Source organism: Mastigoproctus giganteus, chromosome 7, assembly GCF_048544385.1.
Source record: "Mastigoproctus giganteus isolate SK-2022 chromosome 7, ASM4854438v1, whole genome shotgun sequence".
Taxonomy (NCBI): Eukaryota; Metazoa; Arthropoda; class Arachnida; order Uropygi; family Thelyphonidae; genus Mastigoproctus; species Mastigoproctus giganteus.
In genome coordinates this window covers 130,640,749-130,667,747 of record NC_143581.1, presented here as the reverse complement: position 1 = coordinate 130,667,747, position 26,999 = coordinate 130,640,749, and the positions used below count along the sequence as shown (strand labels likewise).

At 38.4% G+C, this 26,999-nt stretch overlaps 1 protein-coding gene across 1 annotated transcript in view; it reads left to right on the top strand.

Moving 5' to 3' along the window:
* The window catches only part of LOC150083201 (polycystin-1-like), a 154,741-nt gene that overhangs the window by 13,224 nt on the left and 114,518 nt on the right, over positions 1-26,999 (top strand). The window contains exons 2-3 of the mRNA XM_090378431.1: positions 478-502; positions 25,152-25,343. Of these exons, the coding sequence (XP_090234557.1) occupies positions 478-502; positions 25,152-25,343 (217 nt within the window). The remainder of the gene's footprint in view (positions 1-477; positions 503-25,151; positions 25,344-26,999) is intronic.

Sequence of the window (26,999 nt, the reverse complement as noted above, 5' to 3'; positions counted from 1 at the left end):
TTCTTTTGGATATTCTGTAGACGTAAGAGGGACAGTTTTGAGTCCAGGATTACACCAAGGTGCTAAGTTGGGTGCGGTGCTTGATGGTTGTGGTATTGATCTTAATCTGCGGTGGTCTGGTGGAGCCGGAACGCTCGGTTAGCAGAAATTTCCAGCTGTTGAACTACTGCAGCGATTCCCACCATAATGAATGTTTGCAACCTTCAATTAGACAGACCTTAGTGGGAAAACAAAGTGAACTACTCCCTGGACGCTTTCCCCTATTAAGATTGCAATTTGGCAAACGGATTTGCCTCTTAAAAAACTTCCATATTTGGTCATTAATACAGGATTTCGGTACAATAGAGGAATTTTCATTACTTTACTTCTGTTTCTCCCTCTGTTCTTATTCTAATCGTGTTTAGTAAATAGATATAATTAAATATGTGCAGTCTGAATCTAGAAATTTTCGATTAATTTAATTTTCTTTTCTTTCAGATTTTTGTTGCAAGCATTCTCCAAGGTAAGTTTCCTTTTCTACTAATTTAGTCCATAATACATTGATCCTCTCATCTTTTTCTCTGGAGGTAATGCCGATTATGTCTGACAGCATTTCATACGTTCACCATTAGGGGGACTAAAGGTATACCACAAAGACATGCCCCACACCATTATACCTCTTTCAGCAGCCTGTACTGTCGATACACAACAGGATGGTTCCACTGCTACATGACTCCCTCCATATGTGCACTCTTCCATGACACTCCAGCTCTTCTGCTATCCTTTGCGCCCCTGGTAGCAATGCAGTCGTATTTCTCGTTTGGTAGCTTTCCGAGCTCGATCACTTCCACGAAAGTCTTCAGAATTGTAGAGCTCTTTGGATGGCGTGGGCATTGATGCCTTGTGATGATTCTGCATCAAATGCAGAGGTTAACTGTTCCATCATTTGACGATGACTACACTTGGTAATCATGGTAATACTACACCTTGAAAAGTGTAGTATAGCGCGACTATATTTATTTCCATATTCAAGAAATGGTGCTTTTCAGACAGTTGATTTTTGATAAGTATTCAAGTTTTTCTGTTACAATTTTTAGTGTTTGAAATTTGTATTTGTGACAGCTCGATTGCTGTCATATCTTACTTATATTATTTAGTTATAACTTACGATTTTATGTTTACATTAAATGAATAACGACAGTTTAAATTTACGAGGTATTTTATACCGGTAGTTAAATGCGGGGTCTCCCCTAGTTTTAAGAGATACTGCATATGTTTGATTACAATTGAATTTAAACGTAAACCAGACGAATGATGATAAATCTTTAGTAGTTTTAAATGACCATGGTGCTTTCTTTAATGCATTTGAAATGCTTCAAATTAGATAAAAATGATGTAATAATTCCTTGTTTCCCTAGTCGTATCGCTTAACTGTTCAATTTAAGAGAAAACATTGGAAATATCACATTTTAAAACACAAATATAATCGACGTGGCATCTTCCCCAAAGAGTGATGCTCAAACATATTTATTTTCTTTTAATTTTTGGCTGCTAATGTATAATTTTGACTTCATTATTGTTGTATAATGTTATTGATTATACTGTATTAAAATAATGAATAAATACTACATTTACTCTAAAAATCTCCACATATCGTGCAATTTCACCTTGGTTATAATGCCTGTTCTAAACTGCATACCTCTGCTATAACGTCAAACGTTCCAATAAACTGAGCAGCAACAAAACATATTTTAGGATGTGTAAAACATTACTTCAGTGTCCATCTGTGAATTGTATTTTGAATAGCAATCAGTGTGTTCTCTCAGATGCTGTATTTTTTTTACGGTGACCCCAAACATCACGCAGTAAACAACGCAATGTTGCGCGCGATAAAACAGATAATCTCTAATTCTGTGAAATAATCACATAGTACTTTGTTTGCCAATTGTAATGTCAATTCGCAGATTTTTGGCAGTTTCCTCGGTGGTCTTTAGAATTCGCTTTTTGCACTGTGTACATTGAAACTTTGGAGATCCCAGTAAATGGACGATTTCATAAACCTTCTGAGAAGAAGGGAAAACCATAAGCACCACCTCCCTCAACAGTTAAGGACCACGCAGCTCTCTGAACAGCTTAAACTGCAGCGTTTACCAGACATCATTGCCTGGAAACGATTAATAACCGCAATCAAAATGATGACTGGCACGATATCATCACCATGCTTCTGGCAGCTTTGTGAGTGGCACATCCCGCCATCTGCCTTAAGAGGCACGAAATCCTTGAGAATGAAGACCAACAGACTGAAGATGGCCGACAGGTTTATACCCGCCAGTGCGTTAAAATAAATTCAGTGCCTAACACATATCGGAATTGACCTACTAAGGCTCATAGAAGACCCGAAATATAGGAAACAAACCGCAGTGTGGCTACTGTTGCCTAGTAGTTGTGTGAATTTCTGTCAAGAACTGTGTGTACGCAATTGAATAATGTATATCTCGCACAAGTTGATCAGTGGATGTGATGTTAAGATGAACTTTTGTATTACAATTGCCAGGACTCTAGACAGAAATGTAGTGAAGAGTAATGTAGTTTAAATGTCATCTTTTCGTGTATATTTAACCTTTCTTGTATATTTTAGATATTCTTTTATTCGCATTTTATGATAATCCCCTGGCATTGTCTGCCGTGAAGGGAAATTTGTCACTTACCAATGTACACCTATATTTTAAATTTGGTAGGACAAATAAAGATTTATTTATTTAATAGAGTTGTTAGTAATTTTCTTTAAATATAGTCATTACCCTTTTTTTCATATGACTATATGGCTGCTTCCCTGCCATCTTTTTCTTCAGTAAGAAGAGGCGCGATTACACTGTAACATCCCATCCGAACTGAAAATAACCTCAATGATAAAAACATAACGTTATCAAGCGCAAACTGATCAGAGGCACTGGATGTTGAGGTATCCTGGGCCCTTACATCTAGGCATAATCGGATCCCTTAAATCGTTGGACATAAGTTCAAATGCTTGCCTTTGAACTTTTGCCCAAATACGAGCATTTGACAAAATTAATTTTCAATGGTTCAGGAGCGCAGCTTCATAAGGGAGAAAGTGTTGAAAATCTGTTCCTAATTGCGGTTAACTAAAGTAATTCCACTCGACGATAACGCCAAGAATATCGAAATTCCCTCAATGACACTATAACCAGTTTTGACTGTATTGAGATATTCTAGGACTGGAAAAAGACGTAACTTTAATCAATGAATCTATTTGTTGTTTATTGTACTATTTAAGCTGGATCAATAGCTTAGAGTATAATGATCAACCGCTATTCTGTTAATATTTTATATATACTAATTATGTAGGTTGGAACTCTGCATCAACATTCACATGAGGAATTCTGTAGGGAAGCGGAGGACAGAAGCTTATTCAACTCTAACAGGGGGCTTAATGATTTTGTAATAACTGAGAGCAAAGTGGAGACGAAATTGTTGAAGTTAAACATAAGGAAGGCACCTAGGGTGGATGTGATCTGTCCAAGTTATATTAAAGGAAGTAAGCAAACCCTTAGCCATAATTATGGTAAAAAAAGGTAAACTGCAGCCATTATCAACCCACTGCAGGATGGAAGCCTCCTCAACAATTCATGCTGAGGGAAATGGACCATAATCTACCACGCTGGCTGGTCCAGTGCGGGTTGGTAGATCGACCGTATTTAGCAGTCAGGGGTTTGAACAACGGTCTACTCAAAGAGCGTGTGCTATTGCATCCCCCGCTCCTGACCACTCGGCTACGGAGGCACCATAATTATAAGAGCATCATAATTATGGCTAAGGAAGACCGCACGGAATGGAGATGTATCCCTAATTCCCAAAGGGGGGGATCGAAAGGTCACACAAGTAATTATAGGCCTGTTAGTTTAACTTCTGTTCCAAGGAAAATAGTGGAGTCACTGGTTAAAGAACCATTGCAAGATCATCTAGACAAGACTGCAGCAATAATTCAGACACAGCATGGGTTTGTTAAGGGAAAGCCTCGTCTGACAAATTTGATTGGATACTATGAGTGGTTACAAAGGAACTGGTTGCAAAAAATAATTTTGATATCATATACTTGGATTTTACTCAAAGCTATATTCAGTTCTGCAAAGGAATCTTGTAGTTATTATAATTTCACACAATAAATCACTTCAGAACGGTTAAGTTTAATGTTAAATAGAGGTAGTCTCCATTGTTCGTGATATGTGTAATGTGTAATTTGATTATAAAATCCGACACTTTGCAATCTGGGGAACAACTGGTATCAAGGATCGCGTTTGTATTTAAGAATCCATGCAAAAAAGAGTGACGTTTCCTTCTTTTTTTATAAAGTGCCCGCACGGTTACTTTGTACTTTAGTGTTTTATGGCCAATAGGATTTTCACTGCATAGATAATGCGATGCTCTTAATTCTCACAGCAGAAAAACTTGCCTTTGCAACGATTTGTCTTGGTATTGCACTACTTTCAAACAGATAGCCTCTCCGAAAGGTTAATTGACTATTTCTTTAAAAGATGAGACTACAATTCCAGCCTGTTTCAGGACTATCTGGTCCCTATTAGATAGTAGGCAATCTCTAGTGGTGCAGTTAAAGTTGTTCAATGTGAATTTTCAAAGTTATAATATAGCTAACGCTATCTGTTGAAGGTAGTGTCGAATACCCTAGCTTTTAGCTTGCTCAGTGGGATAACCACATCTCCAGTACTCAAGATGACAAGTCATCATCGTTTAGATGATTTTTTGAATCATCTAAATCCGGCACAAAGGATCCTGGAACCCTATGTGCAACATTAAAATCCTTTGTGCCGGATTTTAAAGAGTTAACCATATTTTCCTAATAGATTTAATGCATTTATAACAGGGATGCGGTTTTCACATGCTATTTTTAACAAATATTAAAACAGATACAGAAATTATGTCGAAATACATACATTAATAACAAATATTAAGAAATGTAAATTATAAATTCTCTTTAGCTAGCCTTCATAAGTCCCTTGGCTTTCCCTAATGTAGCTTTAAAGGGCATTCCAGGCAAAGTTATTTTTATTATAACAGACGAAAAGGATGGCTCGTTCTTCAACTTTGTCATTCGATGATTAAATAGCGGAAGCAATATTCATCCATTATTATCACACAGAATTCTTTATTTATTAGCGCTATTCACATAAATTTGTTTTCAGCCATTTATAACCCACGATTATATCCTCTTGTAGTGATCTATGAAATGCTGTGTCAACCTAAACATGTTTATATCGACAAGCTTAGGTTGGCATAGCACATATTTGTTGATATCAATCTTGGAAAAGTTTAATTCTTGATGGGAAATTTTTATGCTCATATTTTCATCCGAAACCACCACGCGACTTCAAAAACTGTCAGCAAAACATAACGAATTATTCAATAAAAATTCAAGTAATATATAAAGAGGGCATTAAGTTTGACCGTTTTTAATGATAACAGTTCTAGTCGTTACCATACAAAGACGCAAAAGTAATTAAATTTCTTTGATGATTTGGTAATTCGATATTTTATTGTACTCATCGATTCTCCCCACACTGATCAATAACAGAACCGACGCTAATTTTGCTGTATTTTAGAAGAAACTGAATTAATGCTACTTGATCCAAAATTCAAGCGTTAAACACTTCAGCAGCGAACACTTTCCGACTTTCTCAGGAATTCTAGACATGAAAAGAGATCACGAAAAGAGAATACTTGCCGTATTCTCTGAATCCAACTTCTTTTGCATTTTTTGAAAACAGGCCTAAAAGAAACTGTAAAAATAATATAGTCATTTATAGTAGAAATTGAAATTTTTGCTTTAGAGTAAACTGAAATAATTTAGAGAGTATTAATGATTATAATTTCATATTAAGGTACGCTAATTTTGGAGCGATTCTTACTGCGCGTTGTCAGGTTAAAATCAGACTTATATGTCAATTAAGAAAATAATTGAAAGCCTCATTGATAAAATTACCGGTTTATTCATTATAAACTCTTAGTTTCCTGATTGCATCGACATACCTGCTGAATTGGCAGCTTCTGCTTCATCTGGTTCCATCTCGATGTCAGGAGTACACCTTTCAACTTCACATTGAACACTGGGCAATTCACTTTCCAAATCCGAAGAAAGTGATGATGGAGGACAGTAGCAGACTCGTGGGAGTATTGGAGGAGGTGGTGGTGGGACCGTCGGCTTATTCACAACTTTATTGATCTCTTCCATGCACGTTAACGGATCTAACAAAAATAAATGTGAAAGTGGAGAAGTTTAAATCTTTAAAATAGACGGATATGTCAATATGATAATAAAATTGAATAATTGAGTGGCTTAGAAAATGAACAAAATGTTCTAAGCTAAAAGTGAGTAAATGTTCTTCAATGGCAAAACTTCTATTTCCTCCTATATTTACTGATCTTCCAATCTCGTGGAAGTAGGATGGCTTTTCATGATTGAATCGTATAATACGATTTTCGAACTACTTTTCGTAATCTCAATGGTTTTCCCACCTCAAAAACGATTACCCTTATATTGACGAAAACTTGATTTGGTGAAAAAAGGTATACTTTCAGTTTCGGCTTTTCTAATTAGAGATTTTTTGTGTCATTAGTACGGCTATATAGAATCTATTATCTATTTCAAACATTTCTTAATGATGGCCAGAACGCTCCATGTTTGATAGCACTCGAAAAATCTTTAATTCTATTACAGGCATATACCAAACACTCCCAGATAGAGCAGCAATTCTTTTATTCTAAACCCATAAATAAATGTTTGTTTTAAATGCTGATGCAGTACTTCCGAATGTATGTTGTTTCGTGGCTTAACTGGGTTCTTTTTTCCTCCATGGAATAATCCCTGGATATGTCCCCCTGCTTCCAGCCAGTTACTATAAGTAAGAATCAGGATATATGCTCTCAAGAGTATAGAGGAAACTATCCCGCTCAATAAGTAGTCCTTAAGGAAGACTTAGAAAGTCACATCTTAAACACTTTAGCATCCATGACATAACGTACTGAATCCTGTACCTGTCACTCGTTTGAAGAAGTCTCGGTTCAAGTACATCTGGGATTGGGGGGATTCTTAAGCACTTATTCAAACGAATATGTAGTTAGAATTAGCTGTATAGGAAAAGGAAGCGACAGGCTGCACAACCGAAAATAATAATAAACAAAAAAAGTAATACTGTAATTATAGTAATATAAATAAATAAAATAATTTGTTTCTTTTCGCAAGCAGGCAACTATCCAGTTGACCTCTGAATTTACACGAGCTCTCAGTTACCCTCAGAAGTAACCTATTCCAGTTATTAATAATTCGTGGGACAAAAGAGAGCTTCTTACAATCCAGTTTTAACCTCCTTACCCGTAATTTAATTTTATGGCCACTAGTTCTGGAATCATAACACGTGATGTAATAATAATAGTATTTGCTATATAGCGCAAGGAAGCCACAGGGTTTTGCTGCACTGGAAAAAAAAAACACACCAAGTAGATAAGAAAATATAAATTATATGCTTCCCTCCTCACATAGGTAACTATCTAGTTAACTTTTGAATTTATTCAAACTGTCAGCCTCAACTACCAGTAAAGGAAATTTGTTCCAGCTGTCAACGACTCGCTGGCTAAAATAAAACTTCCCACAATCTAATCTAAAACCTCTTTCCCTGTAATTTGAATTTGTTCTGAGTTCTGTAATTCTTTATAACAGTGAGAATTCTACCTTCATTCATTTTACTAATCCTTCTCAGAGCCTTATAAATCTCATTCAGGTCACCGCTGAGGTGCCTGGTTGTTAAACTCTGTAGCCCGTCTTTGGACCCTTTCAAGAAGCTCAATGATTATTTTCAGATATGGTCTCCATCCTTGAACACAGTATTTCAAATGTAGTTTTACAATTGTCTTTATAGATTATGACCTCCCTATCTCTACAGGTTAACGTTCGATAAATCATCGACAGGAAACCATGGCTTTCCTGTCTGATTTCCGGTTTACACTGTTCAGGAAACTTCATATCTGCTCGTATTGTATCCCTATCTATTTTCTCCTCCACTGTTTTCAATTCGACCCACATCAACTGTATAATTTATTTGTGGGTTGCTATTCCCCAGTGTAAGACCTTGCGTTTAGCAGGTTTAAAACATAGCTTAAAACATTTCTCTGACCATCTTTGAAGTCTGTTCAAGTCATCCTGAAGGAGTGCTACTTGGCACTGATCATTAACGACTCTGCCAATCTTTACATCATCTGCAAATTTTGACATCATGCCTTCCATCCCTTCGTCGACATTTATGAAAATGAGAAACAACATTGGTCCAAGAACCGATCCTTGAGGGATCACACTCCTGACGTTACATCAATCTGAAGAATATCCATTAATCACAACCTTCTGTCCTGCAGCCACTCAGCAATCCATCTCAAATACTTTGCTAAAATACTTTGCTAAAATCGAAATAAGCTATGTCGAAATTGTTCCCTAAATCCAGCACGTTTGAGCATCTGGAGTGTGAGAGACAGAGAGGCTAAGTAAACTGCTTCCCCTCTTTGAAAAGGGATTTATCTGACCAATTTTCCAACAAATTTATGATTAACTTTCGCTGCCCTTCAAACCAGCATCGTTTTGGTGTTAACCAGAGTTAAAAGTTTCTTCTTCCATATAATTAACAATAAATCAGTCGATCTTTGGGGAAGGAATAGGGGGTTTCAACCGGAAAAACATGCAAATCGGTCAATGTATATCCTGATTATTGAAACAAAACGAAATAATATAAATACAGTACATAAAGACCACAGTATTAGGTAATTATGTTCAAATGATAAGTAAGTTAATCCTAGCTAACGGGAAAATACGTTAAGAAAAAAAATCTCTTAAAGGGCCCTCGTCGAGGTTAAAAAAAAAATTAGCGAATTAATTACTGACTTCCACGAAAGGGAAATTCACATTTTAAAAAAGTTTGTGCTACATAATTAATAATACATTCATACCAAACATAGTACTGGAATACTTTTATATCCTGAACCTAGAGTTTTATTCATTGTATTCATTAGGCTTTCTAGATTAGAGGCACCAATGTATGCTGAAGCACCTGAACTGTGAGCGAGAGCCTAAGTGAACTTTAGCTTCACTTGTCGGAGAATGGATTTATCTGACAAATCCACCTACAAATTTATGGCTTGCATTCGCTGTTCTCCAAACATAGTCTTTTTGGTGTTTTATGGATTTAAAAATAAAGATTTTATCCCATATAATTAGCATTGCATTCACCCCCAGCGTGTGATTCTGTCAGTCCTAATCCTCAGCAAATTATTACACCTTCAGTGGCCATTGAAACAGGATCATTCGTTTAATAAGGTATTCAGCTCTTCAAGAGCCGAATAACTGCTACATTACTCTGACTTCGACAACTGGTTAGAAGTAGCATTATAAATCAGCCGAAGATCTTTCTTCTTGAAAGCAAAAGTAACTAGCCAACCTCATGTTTTCTTTTAAATATGAAAGCCTAAAGTTTGTGAAGACCATTACCACTCTGGCTGTAGTTTGCAGCCAGGAGCTCACATTAACTAAATGACCTCAGTTTTGATCTCAAACATTGTTGGTCAAAATATTAAGTAAAAATTTCTTCTAGCTGTTACTCTTCTCACTCTCTGCAGACACGTACTTCAGAACACGTAAGCAATTACATTAATAAAATGTATGCGTTCCGAACGTGAGTTTGATTCCCATATATGCGATTATAATGCGCTTTGCAAGCGTTACAAACTTCTGCTTCTAAAAACACTAATCTATTTCCATGGAATTTTGTTCCTAAAATAATTTTACAATCTTCAAAATAAAGAGACGTTCCACATTTATCATTCCTCACTTTTAAAACTGATTTCGTTTTTGATTAAGTTGTCGGATGTTTCTATTTATTTATTCGTTCATTCAGTTCATTGCTAGTTACAATATCTAGATTTAATAAATAGCCACGATTTAGTTATACTACCTTTTTAAATCTAAACTATTAATAAATTATTTTAAATACTTGAATGTGTTATACTATTTTCAGTTTTCTCCGAAGTTTGCAGCTGAGTCCTTGTGTCAATTCTCTTCATCTACATGATATGCAGTTTGGATTGGTACCTGTTTCTGCAAATTTGTAAGCAAGCGAACATCCTTGCAGATAAGGCCCTCCATGTTTCTGCAGAGCGTACCATAATTCCCCTACAATGGCTGGTGGAGGTCACACAGGTTTTAAATCCCGTGTTTCCCTCCTCCAGGTGCTTGATGGTGTTGAGCATCTGGGAGTTTTCAAACTATTTCCGAACACACTTCAGCTACTACATTATCACGTCGAAAGGTGCTGTCGCCCTTAAGGAGTATTGACTGGTGCCCTTGGTCTGCAGCAATATTCAAAAGTCCATTGCTGTCAAATTCTTAACACTTGAAAATTATGAAGTCAAACGTTACCACGTAGTGAGCTAGTATTTTTTTTTTTTTTTTACCCTGTCATGATTCATTCTTCAGGTACTGAAAGGAGATATATTTCAATGGCCACTAAGTGTATTTCGTAAATAGTAAACAGTTCGTAGAAAATATTAGGTAGGCAGAGAACGAAATATTTCTATTTTTACCTTCTGCACGTTTAGGTAAAATAAAAGCGTGCATTAATCCCTTCTCAGCTGATATTCTCTTCCCCGGTTCCTTTTGAAGGAACAATTCCAGGAAGTCAATCATACCTAAAACTTCTTCTGGTATAAAATCGCAGTTGGGATACCAGTACTTCCACTTTTCCTGCAGAATTGATGCGTTCATCATCTTCTTCACTGTTCTGATGGAGGTTTTCTTGAACAGCAGTCTGTTCATCTTACGTCTGTAACCAAAGAGGGTAAAAACTTCTAGGACCAGAATTCCAAAGGCCCATAAATCCAATTTTTCTCCGTTACATCGAACAGTTTTCTTCCACAATGAATTAATTTCAGGAGGACAATAAATCCTTGGTAGTGGAGCGCGATTGCGTGGTTGGATCATGTCAAGTGCGCGGAAGTCTCCCAGTACTGCTCTGTGGTTCGTATCAACAAGGACATGGTCCGCCTGGAGATCCATATAGCACATACACGATTTATGAAGGTAGGCCAATCCCCTGAGGACATCCCTTACATAGCCCTTACCCATCTCTAGAGCGTTAAAGCTTAATCGGTATTCTTCCAGTGCTACGGCTTGACTTAAAGTTCTATAGTGCAATGGAAAGAAGAACAAGGTAAGTCTCCTACCTTCCTCTATATTTAAGGAGTCCAGAAGGGGAAGTATATTGGGATGCTCTAATGTTTTCCATATGACGCTTTCGCCAACAGTGGTAGAATCAACAATTTTAACTGCGATGTCTTCTTCCTTTTCATTCCTCAGGTGAACTAGAACTCCATAAGCGCCCTTATCTAGGACTTCTACAAATTCTAGATTCTTTTCCTTTTTCAACCAGTCCACAGCATATTTTTCGTTGAGACGTATTTCATCGTCTTTCTGAAATTTGTCCTTGTGCCATTGGAGAAAAGATATTGATCTCTCCATTTCGTCTTTTTTGACTGGAATAAGCCTGTAAAGCAAATTATATATTATGGTTAATTTTTTTCCAACAATAGCGTTTTCTAAAGATCATTTAAGTTAATAATGTTATTATTATTTCTTTGCAACAATGAATTTTGGCTGTTCGTTTCGATTTGTTAAAAATAAATTTTGTTTTATAGAATTTATTTCCCTGGAAATTTATGAATTTCTCCTTTTGATGAAACCGGTCCATTCAGTTAACCCATTCGATAAACTAATTGATTATCACTCCATAATCCACAAGACTTATTGTAGTTAACAAACAAAAGAACATTTCAGAGCGTGGAACTGGTAATTTCCACTGATAGCTTTTCGTTGTTGTTGCAGAAAGGTCCTCTATGGTGGGAATTGGACGAATACGTGATAACTTGGATATACTACCAAGTTATAACCAGAAAAAAGAAGCCTGTTGAATGCTGCAACTACAAGAACTTCTTCAAACAGGCTGAACAAGGAATAGACCAGATTTCCGAGAACTTCTTAATTAACAGGTTTCCTCAATTTTTGGTTGATGCTATAGCCATGTTTCCGACAGCGTTTCATGCATTCGTTGGATTTTAACACTGAATGAATTCTATTTTTTTTTTTCTTTTGTATATACTGTGGTTTACACACACAGAAAACAGGAATTGGCAAGTGGGATTATAACCTGTAATTGTTTTTGCGGCAACGGAAGTGCCGCAATCCAGGTGACAGCACCATTCATTTTTGGTGGCAATATATGAAGGTCAATCTGAAGCTGTATGGTCAAACGAACATACACTGCCTGGTCGCTTTCCTTGGAGGTTTAGGCTGTGTTCAATAATCATTGCAAAAATGTGTAAATCCAAGAAAGTCACATGGTCTGTAAAACCTTATCACCTGAATAGTTGCCCAATCAATTCACTGCAGCACTGAATCTCACGGAATTTCAGAGGCACCATAGTCCTTGCGCATTTAGCAAGTTCAAGCGTATGGTTGTAGCACACAATGCCAAAGATAAGGTACCTGACGATTACGCCCCTTTGAAATCTCAGCAACTTATTTCGTTCTGTTTGCGATATCTCTCTCTCTCTCTTTTGTTTTTTTTTTTTTTTTTTATGAAAACCCCAAACATGATAGGTATTAGAACCTATATACCATGCTGGGGTTGGAGGTTGCGAAGACGAGAGAAGATATTTATGACATTAGACTTGAACTTTGTAGATTGTAATTTTCAGGAAATACATATGAAGGAAGGTTGTTCCAGAAAACGGCAGTTGAATGAATAAATGAGGAAGATGAAAAGTTGGTTTTGTGAGTTTGAAGTTGGACAGTAAATGGAGGTAGGCTGGTGGCGGAAAGCGAGTGGAGAGACTTTGTTAGAGATGAATCATTAATTAACCTAACTGCCCTCTTCTGGATGGAATCAAGAAGCCTGAGAGAGGTTTTGGGGGCACCACCCCACATGTGGGAACAATATTCCATGGCAGGGCGGATTTGCGATTTATACAGAGTGAGCAGCTGTTTGGGAGAAAAGTAACGCCGAGAGCGAAAGAGAAAACCAAGTTTTTTAGATGCAAAGGAAGCAATATTTGTAATGTGCTTGTGCCAAGAGAGATTAGAAGTCAGGGTAACCCCCAAAAGAGATATATTATTTTGCCTAGAAATCGGAGTGTCACTAAACATAAGCATAGGAGCAGAAGAATCCTTTTTGCGAGATATAAGACAAGACTGAGTTTTAGAAGGGTTGAAATCAACTATAGGTGGTAGATGACTCTCAATGACAGATGCAATACCACCACTTTGCTGATTGGAGGCTTGAAGTGGTGAAACCCATGTTTAGTCTCTAGAGCAAAGTTTCCGGCATCCCCCCCATACTTCTCTTTCAACCCATGCACGTTACTAAGTACTATAGGTTTTGATACCTTTCGTGTTTGGGGTTTCAATTAAAAAAAAAAAAAAAAACTAAGTTGTCTTTGCTCTACTGTAGAATTACCTGAAGATCGGCATTTAAGGAATTGGTAGCAGATTTTAGAGAAGTTGAAGCTGATTGAACAGGACACGGTTTCTCAAAATGGAAAGTGAAATGCAATGTGCTATCATCGGCAAAACTATGGATAGGATTTCCAGTCAATGAAAGAAGGTCATTAATATACAAGAGGAAAATAGTGGGGGAAAGAACTGAACCTTGGGGGAACACTTGTTTAGGAAGCTTTCACTAAGATGGAAGCTTGTTTAGGAGACCTTTATGCCAAACACGATCGAAAGCCTTTGAGATGTCAAGAGCAACTACATATGTTTTCCCAAACTTTTCCATTCAATTTGTTCATAAATGGGTATCATAAGCCAGATTATCACCAGTGAATCCACACTGACAATCGTTGATCAGACTTCTAGGTAGTTTGAGTTGGCGGTTAATTGATTTCTCTATTACTTTAGAAAGAGTAGAAGTAATTGCAATGGGACGATAATTGATGGGAGGGATTTGTCACCCTTTTTAGGAACTGGCTGGATATGAGCAAATTTCCACGCAGAAGGAAAAACACCTTTGGAATAAGAAAGTGAAAAAAGCAACAGGAGTAATTTAGGAGCACAGGTTTTGAGAACAAGTAGAGAAATACCATCGGGACATGGAGCTTTCTTAGTATCAAGATTCACCAAAATCCTTCTGACATCCTTTTGACGGAAGGCCACAGGAGACATTGAATGGAGCGTGTTGGGAATGGTGGGAGGTGTTTTACCAAGATTAATACATGAGTTGGAAGAAAAATGGGATGCTAGAAGGGCAGCTTTATCTTTGGCCGAAGTGACAACAGAACCAACTGGTTTTGATAAAGATCGGATCAGAGATTGGCAAAAGTTGCGGCCAATAGCTTTGGCTAGAGACCAGAATGCTCGGCTACCATTAAGGCAAGAAGCAAGTTTTCTACTCTTAGCCTGTTCAAAATCTAGTTTGGACTGATTAATAACTGCTTTACAATTGTTGCGAGCTTTGGTATAGGCAGAAAATGAAACTGAAGATTTGGAAACAAGCCAATTACAATATGCAACGTTCTTCTCTTGAACAACCTTAGCACATTTATTGGAAAACCAAGGTTTAGATAAAGGACGAGATTGTAAAGTGGAGTGTGGAATAAAGAATTCCATTCCTACAAGGATAATTTCACTGACACGATCTGAGCAAACGTTGACATCAGAAGTTTTGAAACAGTAATCCGACCAAGGAAAAGAAGAAAAGAAATCTCGCAGGTCATCCCATTTTGCCGCCTTGTAATACCAAACAATACGACGTTGGGAATGGCCATGAGATAAAGGTCCCATTGAAGAAGAGACAATCACCAAGTTGTGATCTGAAGTGCATAAGGGACCACTCACTTTGACCGTGTACTTAGAAGAGTTGTTGTTTGTGAGAAAAAGATCAAGCGTGTTAGCAGGATTGTCAGGTATTCTTGTAGGTAAATGAACAATCTGTGCAAGGTCATTAGTAATTGCAAAAGCCTCAGCATCTCGACCAGCTGGGTCGGTGTGACTAAAAAATGGAAGCCAGCTGGAGTTGTGAACATGAAAATCACCAAGGAAAATTACCTCACTGTTAGGAAATTTGGACTGGAGAAAGTCAAGTTGCAAAGAGAGGAAGTCAAAGAGCTCCAAGTGATTATTGGAGTTGGGAGAACGGTAGAGACAACAGATCAATTTAACACAATGAGGTAGAGAGATTTTAAGCCAGAGAAGATAGAAAAGAGGATATTCCAAATTACCAAGTCTCTGACAGGGAATATCAGAACGGACATATGCACAAGTACCACCTTTGAGCCAAAAGGAACCATGCAGCGAATAATTTGGGCAACTGAGATGAACAGTAGTTGAGTCAACGGATAGCTGGGTTTCTGTCAGAAAAAGTACATGGGGTTTAGCAGATTGCAAGTTTAAATGGACATCGTTGAAATTAGAATTGAGACCATGTATATTCTTGAAATGAATTAGGAAGTGTTTGAGAGGTTTACATCTTTTCTTAGATAAGCTTACTCTATTAGTTTGACAATTCATGGTGTGTTCAATAGTAAGAAAGGGGGGGGGGGGTGGACGTGCTGTATGAAGTAATGAAATTTTTCGATATGGCGTACATATAGTAAGAATATACCCAGATCCTTGACATAACGTGGCCTCGACAATGCCCCCCACATACACACTACTCGGACTCCCTCCAGTCACTATCTGTCAGAGTAGAAGTAGCAAGATTATACGCTAGCTGATCCGGAAGCCTTCTAAAGAGTTACCAATAGGTTCCGTCCGTGTACTAACTAACTAGCGGCCGGCCTGCGAACACCGTTTTAGAGCTGTACCCTCGAAATGTAAGGAAGATTGGATCTTGCCTTGACGTTCATCATAACCTCAAAAGTCATATGCATGATGGTAGAGATGGGGAAGAGTTGACCGGAACTTAGCTCTGGAGACTAAACATTGGTTCTACCACTTCAAGCCTCCAATAAGCAAAGTGGTGGTATTTCACCGGTTGATGAGTCATCTACCACCTAGTAATACAGAGGGCCGTACTCCTTCATGTGGTGTGGGCACCACAACTCGACCCCTGCTTACGGTGGTTCGTACCTGGGTGGTCACCCACAGTGTGTATGTGCATGGAGGTTATACCCAGGGTTACTGAAGTCCTACCATCGTGAAGGTGCAAGCAGAGGATTTGGCTGTCACAGACCGTCCGGACTTCGCCGAAATTGGGTCCACTTGACTTGAATGTCACCCGAATATCAGTTTCAGCAGCGTTTTAGACTCCCAGGTAGCAAGTACAGCTTGTGTGGCATATCTGAGAGAATGTCTGTGACATCGTCATGGACCTCTGCTGTTGCCTGCACACTTTTAAGCTTCTTTCTGCTATCCATACATGTTTCTTATCATTCACTACTGGAAGGAGTAGAGTAGAGTATAGTATATTGTAAATAACTGCTGTGTATCTCCCTCTCACCCCCCACAAAAACTATGGGCTCTTTTTTACACTGAACCCGATTTACTAGTCTCGGACGAGGATTAAGTGGATTTCATCCGCGAAACAAGAACATGACCTCAGCCAGTTCCATTATATATAATAAAAGTATTGTGTTTATCTAATAAAGATTTGTTTTTACAAAAATATGTAAACTATTAAGTAAACTGACACTGAGATCTTCGCAGAGCTAACCTCGGGAAACACATTCAGAATATCAGCAGAGCAGAAAATACAAATGTGCCGATGGTAAAAGGTCAATCCACGTCACTTCAGCGTCACAACTGGGAAAAACCCTAACAGTCTTGAAGCGCACTACAGCGCCCACAATATCAGCAGAGCGGACAACCTCCACCGTCGACCCTGAGCCATCGGATACTTAGAATGAACGATAAAGAAAAAAACAACACGAATAGCTTCCAGGGCACACTTGTTGCGTGTTAAGTCCTGTAAGGATGAAAATGTAACAAAACAGCGTGATTGTGTCCATGTGCGCGAAAGAGTAAAGGCAAATATTAATGTAAAGTTACGTATGAGTTGTAGATCAGTTTAAATATGTGAATGGCGTTGGTCCTCCTATGTCTGTGTATGAAACTAAGGATAAATGTGTGTGAAAGCATCTTGTGCTCTGTTAAGAAAAGAAAAAAGAAATTTTAAAATGTGAGTTTATATCCAAGAAGAAGTGTGTATCCTGAATGTATATTTATCAGTCGTGCATCTGTAAGAGTGGAAGAAGAAATAGGGCGTGCAGTCTGTATTCCATGTCTGTATAAATGGGTAAAGTGCCTGTGTAGGTCTGCTGTTGGTTTGTGTGTGTGTAGTTGATGTTTGGTATTCAAGGTATGGTATGGAAGAGTGAGAGACTGTTTGTTCGCTCATACTTCATTGTTGCTTCTGGATACGCGTTGTAAAAAAGAGAAAAATATGTATTTATGAAAAGATTAAATGACTGAGAATGTCTGTGTGCGACTGATCTGGGCCCCCTCTCCCTGAATCTCGCCTAATGATTGGAATGAGCAGCACAGAGGCAGCTGCTCATTCCAATCATTGACCATTTTAGCTGAGGCCATGCTGATTCCTCTTATTAGGAGTCATTGCATGGGATGCTGACATTGGTTGTAAAACTGGTCTGCACCAGTGTGGGATTACAGGGGGCCCTGCAAACAGCCACGTGCCAGCCACGAATCTCCCTCCCACATTTGAAGTCCTGCCCCTCTGACTATATATCCTACCTCTTCCCCACCTTAAATATTTCGCTTGGTGGACTCTGTTACTGCAAGTACTATCTGCTGTTCTTATCAGAGTCGTGCCCTCTACTGTCCCCTATCTTCAAATTCTTGGTGGATGTCTCCCTATGTCTCACGCTCTCTTTCACCCTTTTGGGGCGTCCTAGGAATATCAGGCGACTTCAGGGTTCGCCTCGCCAGTGACCTTGAACCTACCGACCTGGCCCATGGCATTTAGACGGTAACTAAATGACTGGTGTTCCACAGGCTCCTAGACTAAGTGGCCAGATGAACAACATAACCCTACCGAAACATATACTAACCTAAACTATGTGGTCTTTACAGAGTTCGTATTGCATCTCCTTGTAGTAACACCGTTATGATAAGGAGTCGGGAAACCCACGGGGCGCAAGATAGGCAACACTAAACACACGAACAGCTCCTCGGCTCACAACAAGATCGCCTACTAATCAGTGATCCCCCTTGTGGACCGTTATGTGCCCAACATCACAGGTATTTTCAAGTAGCTATTATGTCACGAAGAGCTTAAGGCATTCTGGAAATACCTTAAGCTCTTGTTAATGTGTTTAAAAAAAGTGTTGCATTCCTTAAACCAGTGTAATTACCATTGCTATAGTTTATTCAGAAAGAAGATAGCTGTGAACAAACAACATCGCGTGTTTGCAGGATTAACCAGGGTCGTGCAAATGGGGGTCCATTGGATACTCCACACCAGAGCCCCAAACGAGGGAGCCATCAAAGTCTCAACATAAATAAATGATGTTTGAGCGCAACCAGGGAATATGTAAGAAAACCGGCTCAATTTGAATTCTCAGGACTTGATTTTTTCTCGAATCTTCGTATTTGGTTACATGCACTGTGACTGCTAAATACGGTGCCGTTCTAGTGATTTATATCATATAAGCTCCTTTAACTTTATGTAACCATCCCGGAGTATAAAGAGAGGATTTATTTTACTTTCAATAGGGCCTCCATCACTAAAACTAAAATCATCTCGGAGTAGAAACGGGCAACATAGTGTCAAACTACAGAAAAATGTTTTAATAAATGCAAGGGTCCTTCTTCGTTTCAGAAGTAACTCAACCAGTATTTCTGAAAGCCCTGAATAGCATAATTTTTTATTAAATGTTTTATGGGAAAAAAATTGGGTCAACACTATCAGTGCATCGTAGTTCGACTCAAATTCCTTCATAGATGCATAGATTCGGTTAATTTGATTATTGTTTTAAAAATGCTTTTGTAAAGACAGGTGTGGCTTTTTGCTGTGATTTCCTTCTCACCAGAGAGGGCACACAAAAGAACTAAAGCAAAAAGTAACTAGGACGATTGACTTTTAGAAAAAAAATCGGATTAGGAATGGATAACTGGACATTGTAGGTTAAATTACGTTAGAAATCATTTGTGAAAATTGCGAAGCTTTTGTTTCTATTTATGCTCAACCCCAGTAAGGTTCGCCCGTAAAAAAGACAATTAAGTAGTGCACTGGTTTTATTGAGAGTCGAATAATTGCTCCTTTTGTAACTGATCCTGTAGTTGAAGCCACATACGCCTGTGACATCGCAATAAATAATTTTGATTTTCCTCGCCACAACTAGGAAAAAGCTTACAAAATCTGTCAGGTCTGATATCACTGAAAAATTGCATCCCATCCATTTTCCATGGCTGATTGAAGCGCTGTCCTTTCTTTTTCGTTGCCTCTGCGTTTACATTTCTGGGTCAGAGTCGTAATCTTGGCAGAGATCTTAATTAACTACTTGCCTAAGTAAGTAATTGAATTAACCACGGAACTGTTGCATGATAAACAAGTAACAGGTCTTCAAGGAAAGATGATATCTCTCGATAATTAATTACTACTTACTTACTTACCTTAAGTCTGTATGCATTAGCTCAATAATTAAATTCGAGAGAAGAAATCGCAAACTGATAAATTTGGCAGCATTCTTCAACGCCCTTTCCAACTCTTACTCTCATTAAAGCCCCTTCTGTGTGAAAGGCGAACGCTATACAGTATTTCTTTTAAATTTACAATTTAATGGGTTAAGGGTTATCATAGAAAGTTTTTTTCTACTTTTTTTTAACTCGCTAATTTTCTAACATTGAATTTTCCACGCTGAACTTGTTCAAAATAGACTTCAGGTTGCACGCATAATTTTTACCGGTGCGGATTGCAAAGCTTGGCAACTTAGACAGAAGTGTATAAGACCCTGAAGCTATGAGTAAAATGAATAAGGAAAATGTTTTCAATAGTCGAAGAAACAGAACCAGGGGCGCACAATCTTTAAGAGCAACTCAGGTGGATTTCACGAAGTTTACCTCTTAGACAATCGTAGATCATTGAATAAGTTATATCCCCGTCTTCATTCATCAGATGGGTTGGCGATATGAGTTGATTGAGAGATGTAAAAAAGGCGCTCGTCCTTGCATCATTTAGTTATTGTGGTATTGGCGTGTCTTTAACATCTAGTACACTTTTTGTTTATCGAATAAATCGTGCATTTCTACCTAGCTCTTATGTTTTAAATTTAGGTTCTTGAGTAAGCCGAATTATTTTGTGTCAAAACTTAAGATCTTTTAGACCACAAAAGTGTCGAAACATTCTTCAAAAATAAAGCCCTATTGCTATTAAATAAAACAATTCTCTTTCACAAATAAATTAGATATTTAATTCGTAAGGTTCCTTAAAAAAACTGGTACTGCCTTAAATTCAGAAAAACAGCCATCTCATCTTAAAATGGGAAGTCTTCGAGTTTTCAGTTATACCACAGTAATCAGTACTACCGATTTAGTTGCTTTTCTTTGAACCCTCTGTAGAAGATCTGTTTTTTTTTTTAGGTGTTCGCCTCCAGACCAGAGTACATTGTTCCAAGTGTGGTCTCAACCTTGTTAGAAAAGAATAACGACATCCTTCTACCTGTTTACTAAGGTCCAATAAAATAATTGATAAGAGATCATGCGCCTTCCTGGCCACCTCTTTACACTGAGTGATAAAATTGTATCGTAACTCCCCTAAACCTTGAAATACTTTACCTCCCCCCCCCCTCAGTGATACTCTTGGAGTTTCCGTGACCTTACATTTAGAAGTTTTAAACTTAGCTGTTATTTTCCAGAATATTTTGTAAAATGTACAAATCATTCTGAATCAAGCAATGCAGCTGATTCTGGTCATTAAATATTCTTCATTTCAAATCATCGATAAACTTAAGAGTTCCCCCTCGGCTCCTTCATGAATAAAATTTAGGTTATAAAGTCAAGGTTAGAAAAATAGTTTCTTCCAAGGGGTTCACCCTGCTTGTTATTCGCCGCTCTGGGTAATGTCCATTTGCAACAACACTGTCTCCTGAATTTTAGTTAGTCGTATGACCTTTTATCATTTACAGTGACAAATAATGCAAGAAAGCAGGCTTATACAGCATCAATCAAAAAAAGGCACTTCCCATTTTGCTTATTCATACCCTCCTATAGTTTTTTAGTTCTTCCTTGATTTTATTTAAGCTATCAACTTCCACGACAACGGATGGAAGTTTGTTCCCACGATCAACAACCTTCTAGCTAAAGGCAGACTTCCCCACATCCATTCTACAATCGTCCTTCCTCAATTTGAATTTATGCCCCATCATATGTGTAGTCTGAGCAAGAGGAAGAATCTTTTCAGCATTGCGCTTGTTCAGCCCATTCAAAGCCTTTAAACACCTCAATCAGATCATCTCGCAGGTACATAGTCTCCAGACGCTGCAATTTGCAGAACTTAAGCCTTTCTTGATAAGAGCACCCTTTCGTTCCACTCACCAATCATTTTCCCTCTCTGTACTCGCCCCAGCAGGAATACATGCTAATATGAGACCTCTAAGCCTGCATGCAATAGCCAAGATGTGGCCTAATCATTGCCTTATACAATGGGATAATTACTTCCTTATTCCTGTTAGAAAAATTCCTGTATATCATTGACAAAACCCCATGAACTGTCTTGACAACCTGTCTGCATTGCTCAGAGAACTTCATATCTGACTTCACAATTATCACAAGTCTGTTTCATTTTCTACTAGGACAGTAGAAAATGAAATTTTATGGCCTCATAATTAAACAGATGAATCTGGCAGGAATTTCCCTTCAGATGAGTATTAAATTGTCATTAATCCTCACCCTGATCCCTTATGATTCCATTCTTATCAAGGTTATCCCCCATATCCATAACTGTAAACATATCTGTGGTTTCCTGTTGCCTCTTTAGGTCAATCATGATTTAGAGAAATGCTCTTGTTTATACTCCGGCACGACCACTGGGTCAGTGGAGTTTACAATAAATCATCAATACAAACATTATTCGTATTTAGCAGTCACGGGCTTGAACCCTGGTCCACTCAAAGAGTGCGTGCTATTGCACCCTCGCTCTGACCACTCGGCTACCTCAGTCCATATTACCTCTTCTCCAGTCCAAGGAGATAATTCTGGAGTATAGTAATGACGATCTTATTATCATTACTTATGGTCTGATACACACTCCTCCCCCCATTATAAATTGGGAAAAATATGGCCCACTCTCAATAGCTTCTTCGCCTGTGTGTGTGTGTGTGTGTGTGTGTGTGTGTGTGTGTGTGTGTGTGTGTGTGTGTGTGTGTGTGTGAGAGTGAGAGAGAGAGAGAGAGAGAGAGAGAGAGAGATTTCCGCCGGATTCAAAACCCCTTCCATCGTAAAGAACGTTGCACAGTAAATTCATCTGATAATTATTTTCGGATGGTGTCAATAAGACCAAATGATGCAAGGAAGAGAACTTTTCTGTATCAGCCAAACAAAAATAAATTAAATATAAAGAATAACAATAAAACAGAATATTCACACTATTGCCATTCCCAGAGGGTAACCGTAAAATTCCGATTTTATCTTAGCCTGACTCACTGCCATTGGAAAAACTACCAACATCCAGGTCCACACCGGGGAAGGGGGATCCGAATGGTAAGGGTCACCCGGACGGTTGCTTTTAATCTGTTGTTATACATAGGGCCCGTTTGTGAATGTGCTCGGAGTCTAAATTTGTAGTTTCGCTACTGTTCATACGCCTCTGTCACGTTGAGAAGCAACTTATTGCCCTGTTCAACAACCCGCTGCGAAAAAAAGTGAACTCCGTGAGGTTTTTTTTATTTTATTTCCTGAGATTTTATAGTTGAGTCCCCTGGTTCTCATCTCGTGCACGAGAGAGCGCAGATCTTTCTCATTCATGTTATTCAGTCCCTTGAGTGCTTTATGCACCTCGATCAGATTGCCCCTTAAATGTCTAGCTGCCAATATTTTAAGTATATCCTCTTTATAAGTTCATTCATTTGCACTCATGGCTAATCTGGTCGCTCTTCTTTAAACCATATCTATAAGTTCATTGTAAGTCTTTATAAGTTGCAGTCTCCAGACTTGAACACAATGTTCCAAATGTGATCCGACCATCCTTTTTTGTAGGGGGATAATGACGTTCGTCGCCCTACTAGCCAAGGTCCAATAAATCAGGGAAAAGAAGCATGTATCTTCCTAGCGGCCTGTTTATACTGCATGGAAAATTTCATATAAAAATGAATCGTAACACCCAAGTCTTTTATTCTTGAACCACTTCTGGCTCCTCTACTCCTTACCTACATGTGACTCCAGGATTTTCCCCAGATGCATAAAACCATACATTTAGAAGTTGAACTTTAGCTGTAATGTTTTGGAGTATACATGCAATCGATTCCAGTGTTTTTGAAGCATCGTGGCCTGACTGGAATTGTTAACCACCCTTCCCACCTGTAAATCTGATACCTTTTTAAGTATCATTTATGAAAATTTCAACACTGGAGAGGAGCCCAACACCGATCCCCGAGTGATCCCTCGTTATACTGGTCCACTCTGAAGTCTGACCATTTATGACAACCGTGTCTCCTGTCTTTTAGCTAATCAGCGTAGGATCTTATCCATAACTTCAATTTCTTCCATTTTACATAGCAGCCTTTCATGATGGATGGTGTCTAAAGCTGCACTAAACCAGACATATAATATCAAAATTATAACCCGCATCTAACTGTTTAATGACTACGACATTGTAATTTACCAAATTTCGGCTTAGCAATTTGGTAAATTACGATGAACCCATGCTTGGATCTAACCAAGATATCATTCTTGTGGCTCCTCCGTGGGCAGGAGCAGCAGTGCGTAGCACACGCTTCTTGATTAGACCGGGGTTCGTTCGAGCCCGTCACCACCAAATACGGAGGATGCGGAAAGGTCAGGGAATGATCACCGCATATCCTGGAGCAATATGGCCTTAGTTGCTAATGCTCCTAAAAACCAAATAACTAACAAACAAACAACAACAAGCTCAACTTTCACCTAAGTTTGACGAAATTCTAGAAATGATATAAACGCCTTCAAGGTAGCATTTGATAAAAATAACATCCTGTTCCCTTTGTAATCCCTTCCTCTCTCTCTCTCTCTCTCCCTCCCCCCTCCCCTGCACATACAGTATTCACCATAATGAAGTTCTTCGTATCTTTATCTCTAGACAGCACTATGCCCAATAACTTGACCTGACCAGAAGCCTAAATTTGTTTGGTTGATACAAACTTGTTGGTACCACATAGGAAGTTAAAATTTTGTATTCTATTACGGATTATTACCCTGATACTTCTCTTGTAGTTACTTTAGCAAGTTTTCCCCTATGGCTATCGATACCACCGTCCCCAAAAGGCCAACTAACCAACCAATCCTTTTTTTACTCTTTCTTTGAATATAATAATTCGAATTTGCGCTTAAGTAGCGTCAGAGAAGATGCAGGTATGACTCTGATCCGTGCCACTTCCTGCCGTAGTCATTTCCCATCTCTCAACCCTGCCTAATCCGGTGATTAATCTAATCCTGATAGAGCTGAATAAAAAAAAGAGACTATTACCTAATTTACCTAATTACAAACGCCTTGCAGCATAGTAGCCATTAATTGTGCGATGGATCTTGCAGATAAGCATGTGTTCGCTAAATAGCTTTCTAACCCCCTCCCTTACCCACCCAGACTCAAACACCCCGAATTATTATTTGTCGCCTGAATCACTAATGATTCCGGCTACAAAATAATTAAAATCTTTGTCCAATTTTACTGTATTGTCTACCACTGTTATCCCCATCGACTTTAGAATTATAACAATTTGAGAAATATTTAGTTTCGAGCTCGATTATTATGCTTTGTCTGCTAAGTATCTGTTTGGGCCTTTTCGCCGTACAGATTTTGTGAACTCGTTTTCGATAAATCATATTTTTTAGGTGCTTTGAAAAAATAACTTTTAAAATGAGACACACAATGCAATCCAATAATCACTTTTCATTCTTTCAACAGGAGGATTTGCGCTGGAAGAAGGAGACTGTCTGGCACTTAATGAAGCCGAGTTCTTCCGATATTCTCCAGGGGGTTACGACCCGAAAGGAGGAGTGAGCGCGGAACTTTGTAAAAACCGATGCGGATCCCATTTCTTGCCATATGCAGGAGTTGTGGCAAATAAACAATGCCTGTGTGCCGACAACCCCGAAGGTATAAGTAGTTATCTTTTATTACTTTTAAATATTAATGATGTATTTAAAAAAATTCACATTGAATGAAAATGTCTTCGCCTCATTGCCTTATATGTTAATATGCCGGCAATTATTTCAAAGACATTTTGAAATCAATAAGTAAATATGAAATTGGACAATCCTAAGAAGACTGGTAATTTGTTATTGATGGTGGTCCTCATGTTTTTGTCATATGCAGACGAAACTTCCACTTACTGCTCTCTTATATTTGCCATACGTCCATATATACCTCAGAGGAACACCTTTCTTCCCCTTAAGTTATTATTATTTATATATTTCTTATTTTTTAAAAAAATGAGTTCCTAAACACGAAAGGAAGTCAAAACTTCAAAGTAGTCTTCTTACTTTTCAATCCATATTGCGCATGGATTGAGAAGTAAGAAGAAACCTGATGAAATTGGATTTGAACTACAGCTTATGCTGTAATTTTCCTTGAATATTCAAGGTTATTCCCGAGTAGAGAAATAAATAAATAGGGTTTAAATAAACTAGCGCGATGAGTTTGGAGTTGAACGGATACTGGCTGGCCACGTGCCTGAACTGATATCAAAGAATGTAGATGAATTACAAGAATCGATCCAAAACAGTGACCATGGAAATATCTGTAGAAAAGGCAGTGGCAGCGGAACATCTGTGTGATGGGGAGTGAATTGAATTTTTAAGGGGGGGGGGGGAACCCTCGTGTATGAAAAGTTTTGGGAAAACCGCCCAACGTGTGATATTCCATGATTGGACGGCTCTGAGATCTGTACAAATTCCTTAAAAAAATAAATAATGCTGGGAGCGAAAGAAGAAAGCAGTATTTGGGGATGAAAAGGAATAATATTTTTAATTAAGATTAATCCAAGTAAACAAATGTGTTATCTTTGAAGATGGCAATAGGACACAACGTAAATATCGGGCATATTGTGTTCCGTTCCCAAGGAAACTTTCACAAATAAACAAATACAATATCCGCCTTTATAGGATGCTAGGCTTCTTAAAAGCTATACATTGAAATTAATTTAAACGAAATCCTCGCTGCACTCCATCTCCTCTCAGTTAAATGGAATATTCTTCCTGGTTTGAAACCCTATTTAATGAGGCCGAGGGATTTCAGAGACGTCTTGAATTACCACACGACTTTACGCAGACATTTGACACGTTCTCGAGCTCTACATCTGCAAAGGCAGAAAATGAAAGAATGGCTCTCATTTAAATTTTTAATTTAAGAATCGGTGCTCCTTCGTTACTAGAAATAATTCCTCTTCGTATTCTACAGCAATGGCGAAGTAATTTCGACTGTCCTCACGCGACGCTTGTCGGATAGCTCTTACTGGTAGCGCGATGGATTGCGTTGCCACACTGCACGAAGAAGCCCTGGAGTTCATTCTCGTAGCCTTATCCGAATACGAGAAATACTTCCGTTTGGGATGAGAGGAAATCTAATAGATCCCTTTTTCACACTGTGACGAGTCATTGAATCTCGGTTGAGTGCTGTGGTTTTTCACCTAGCAATACAAGTTGGCGACTACAGAATATACGCAGTTTACAGAAGAGGATATACTAATGCCACATACGGCTACGCCAGCCCAGTTCCACAACAAAATGCTGCTAAGCAACGAGTATGGTCACT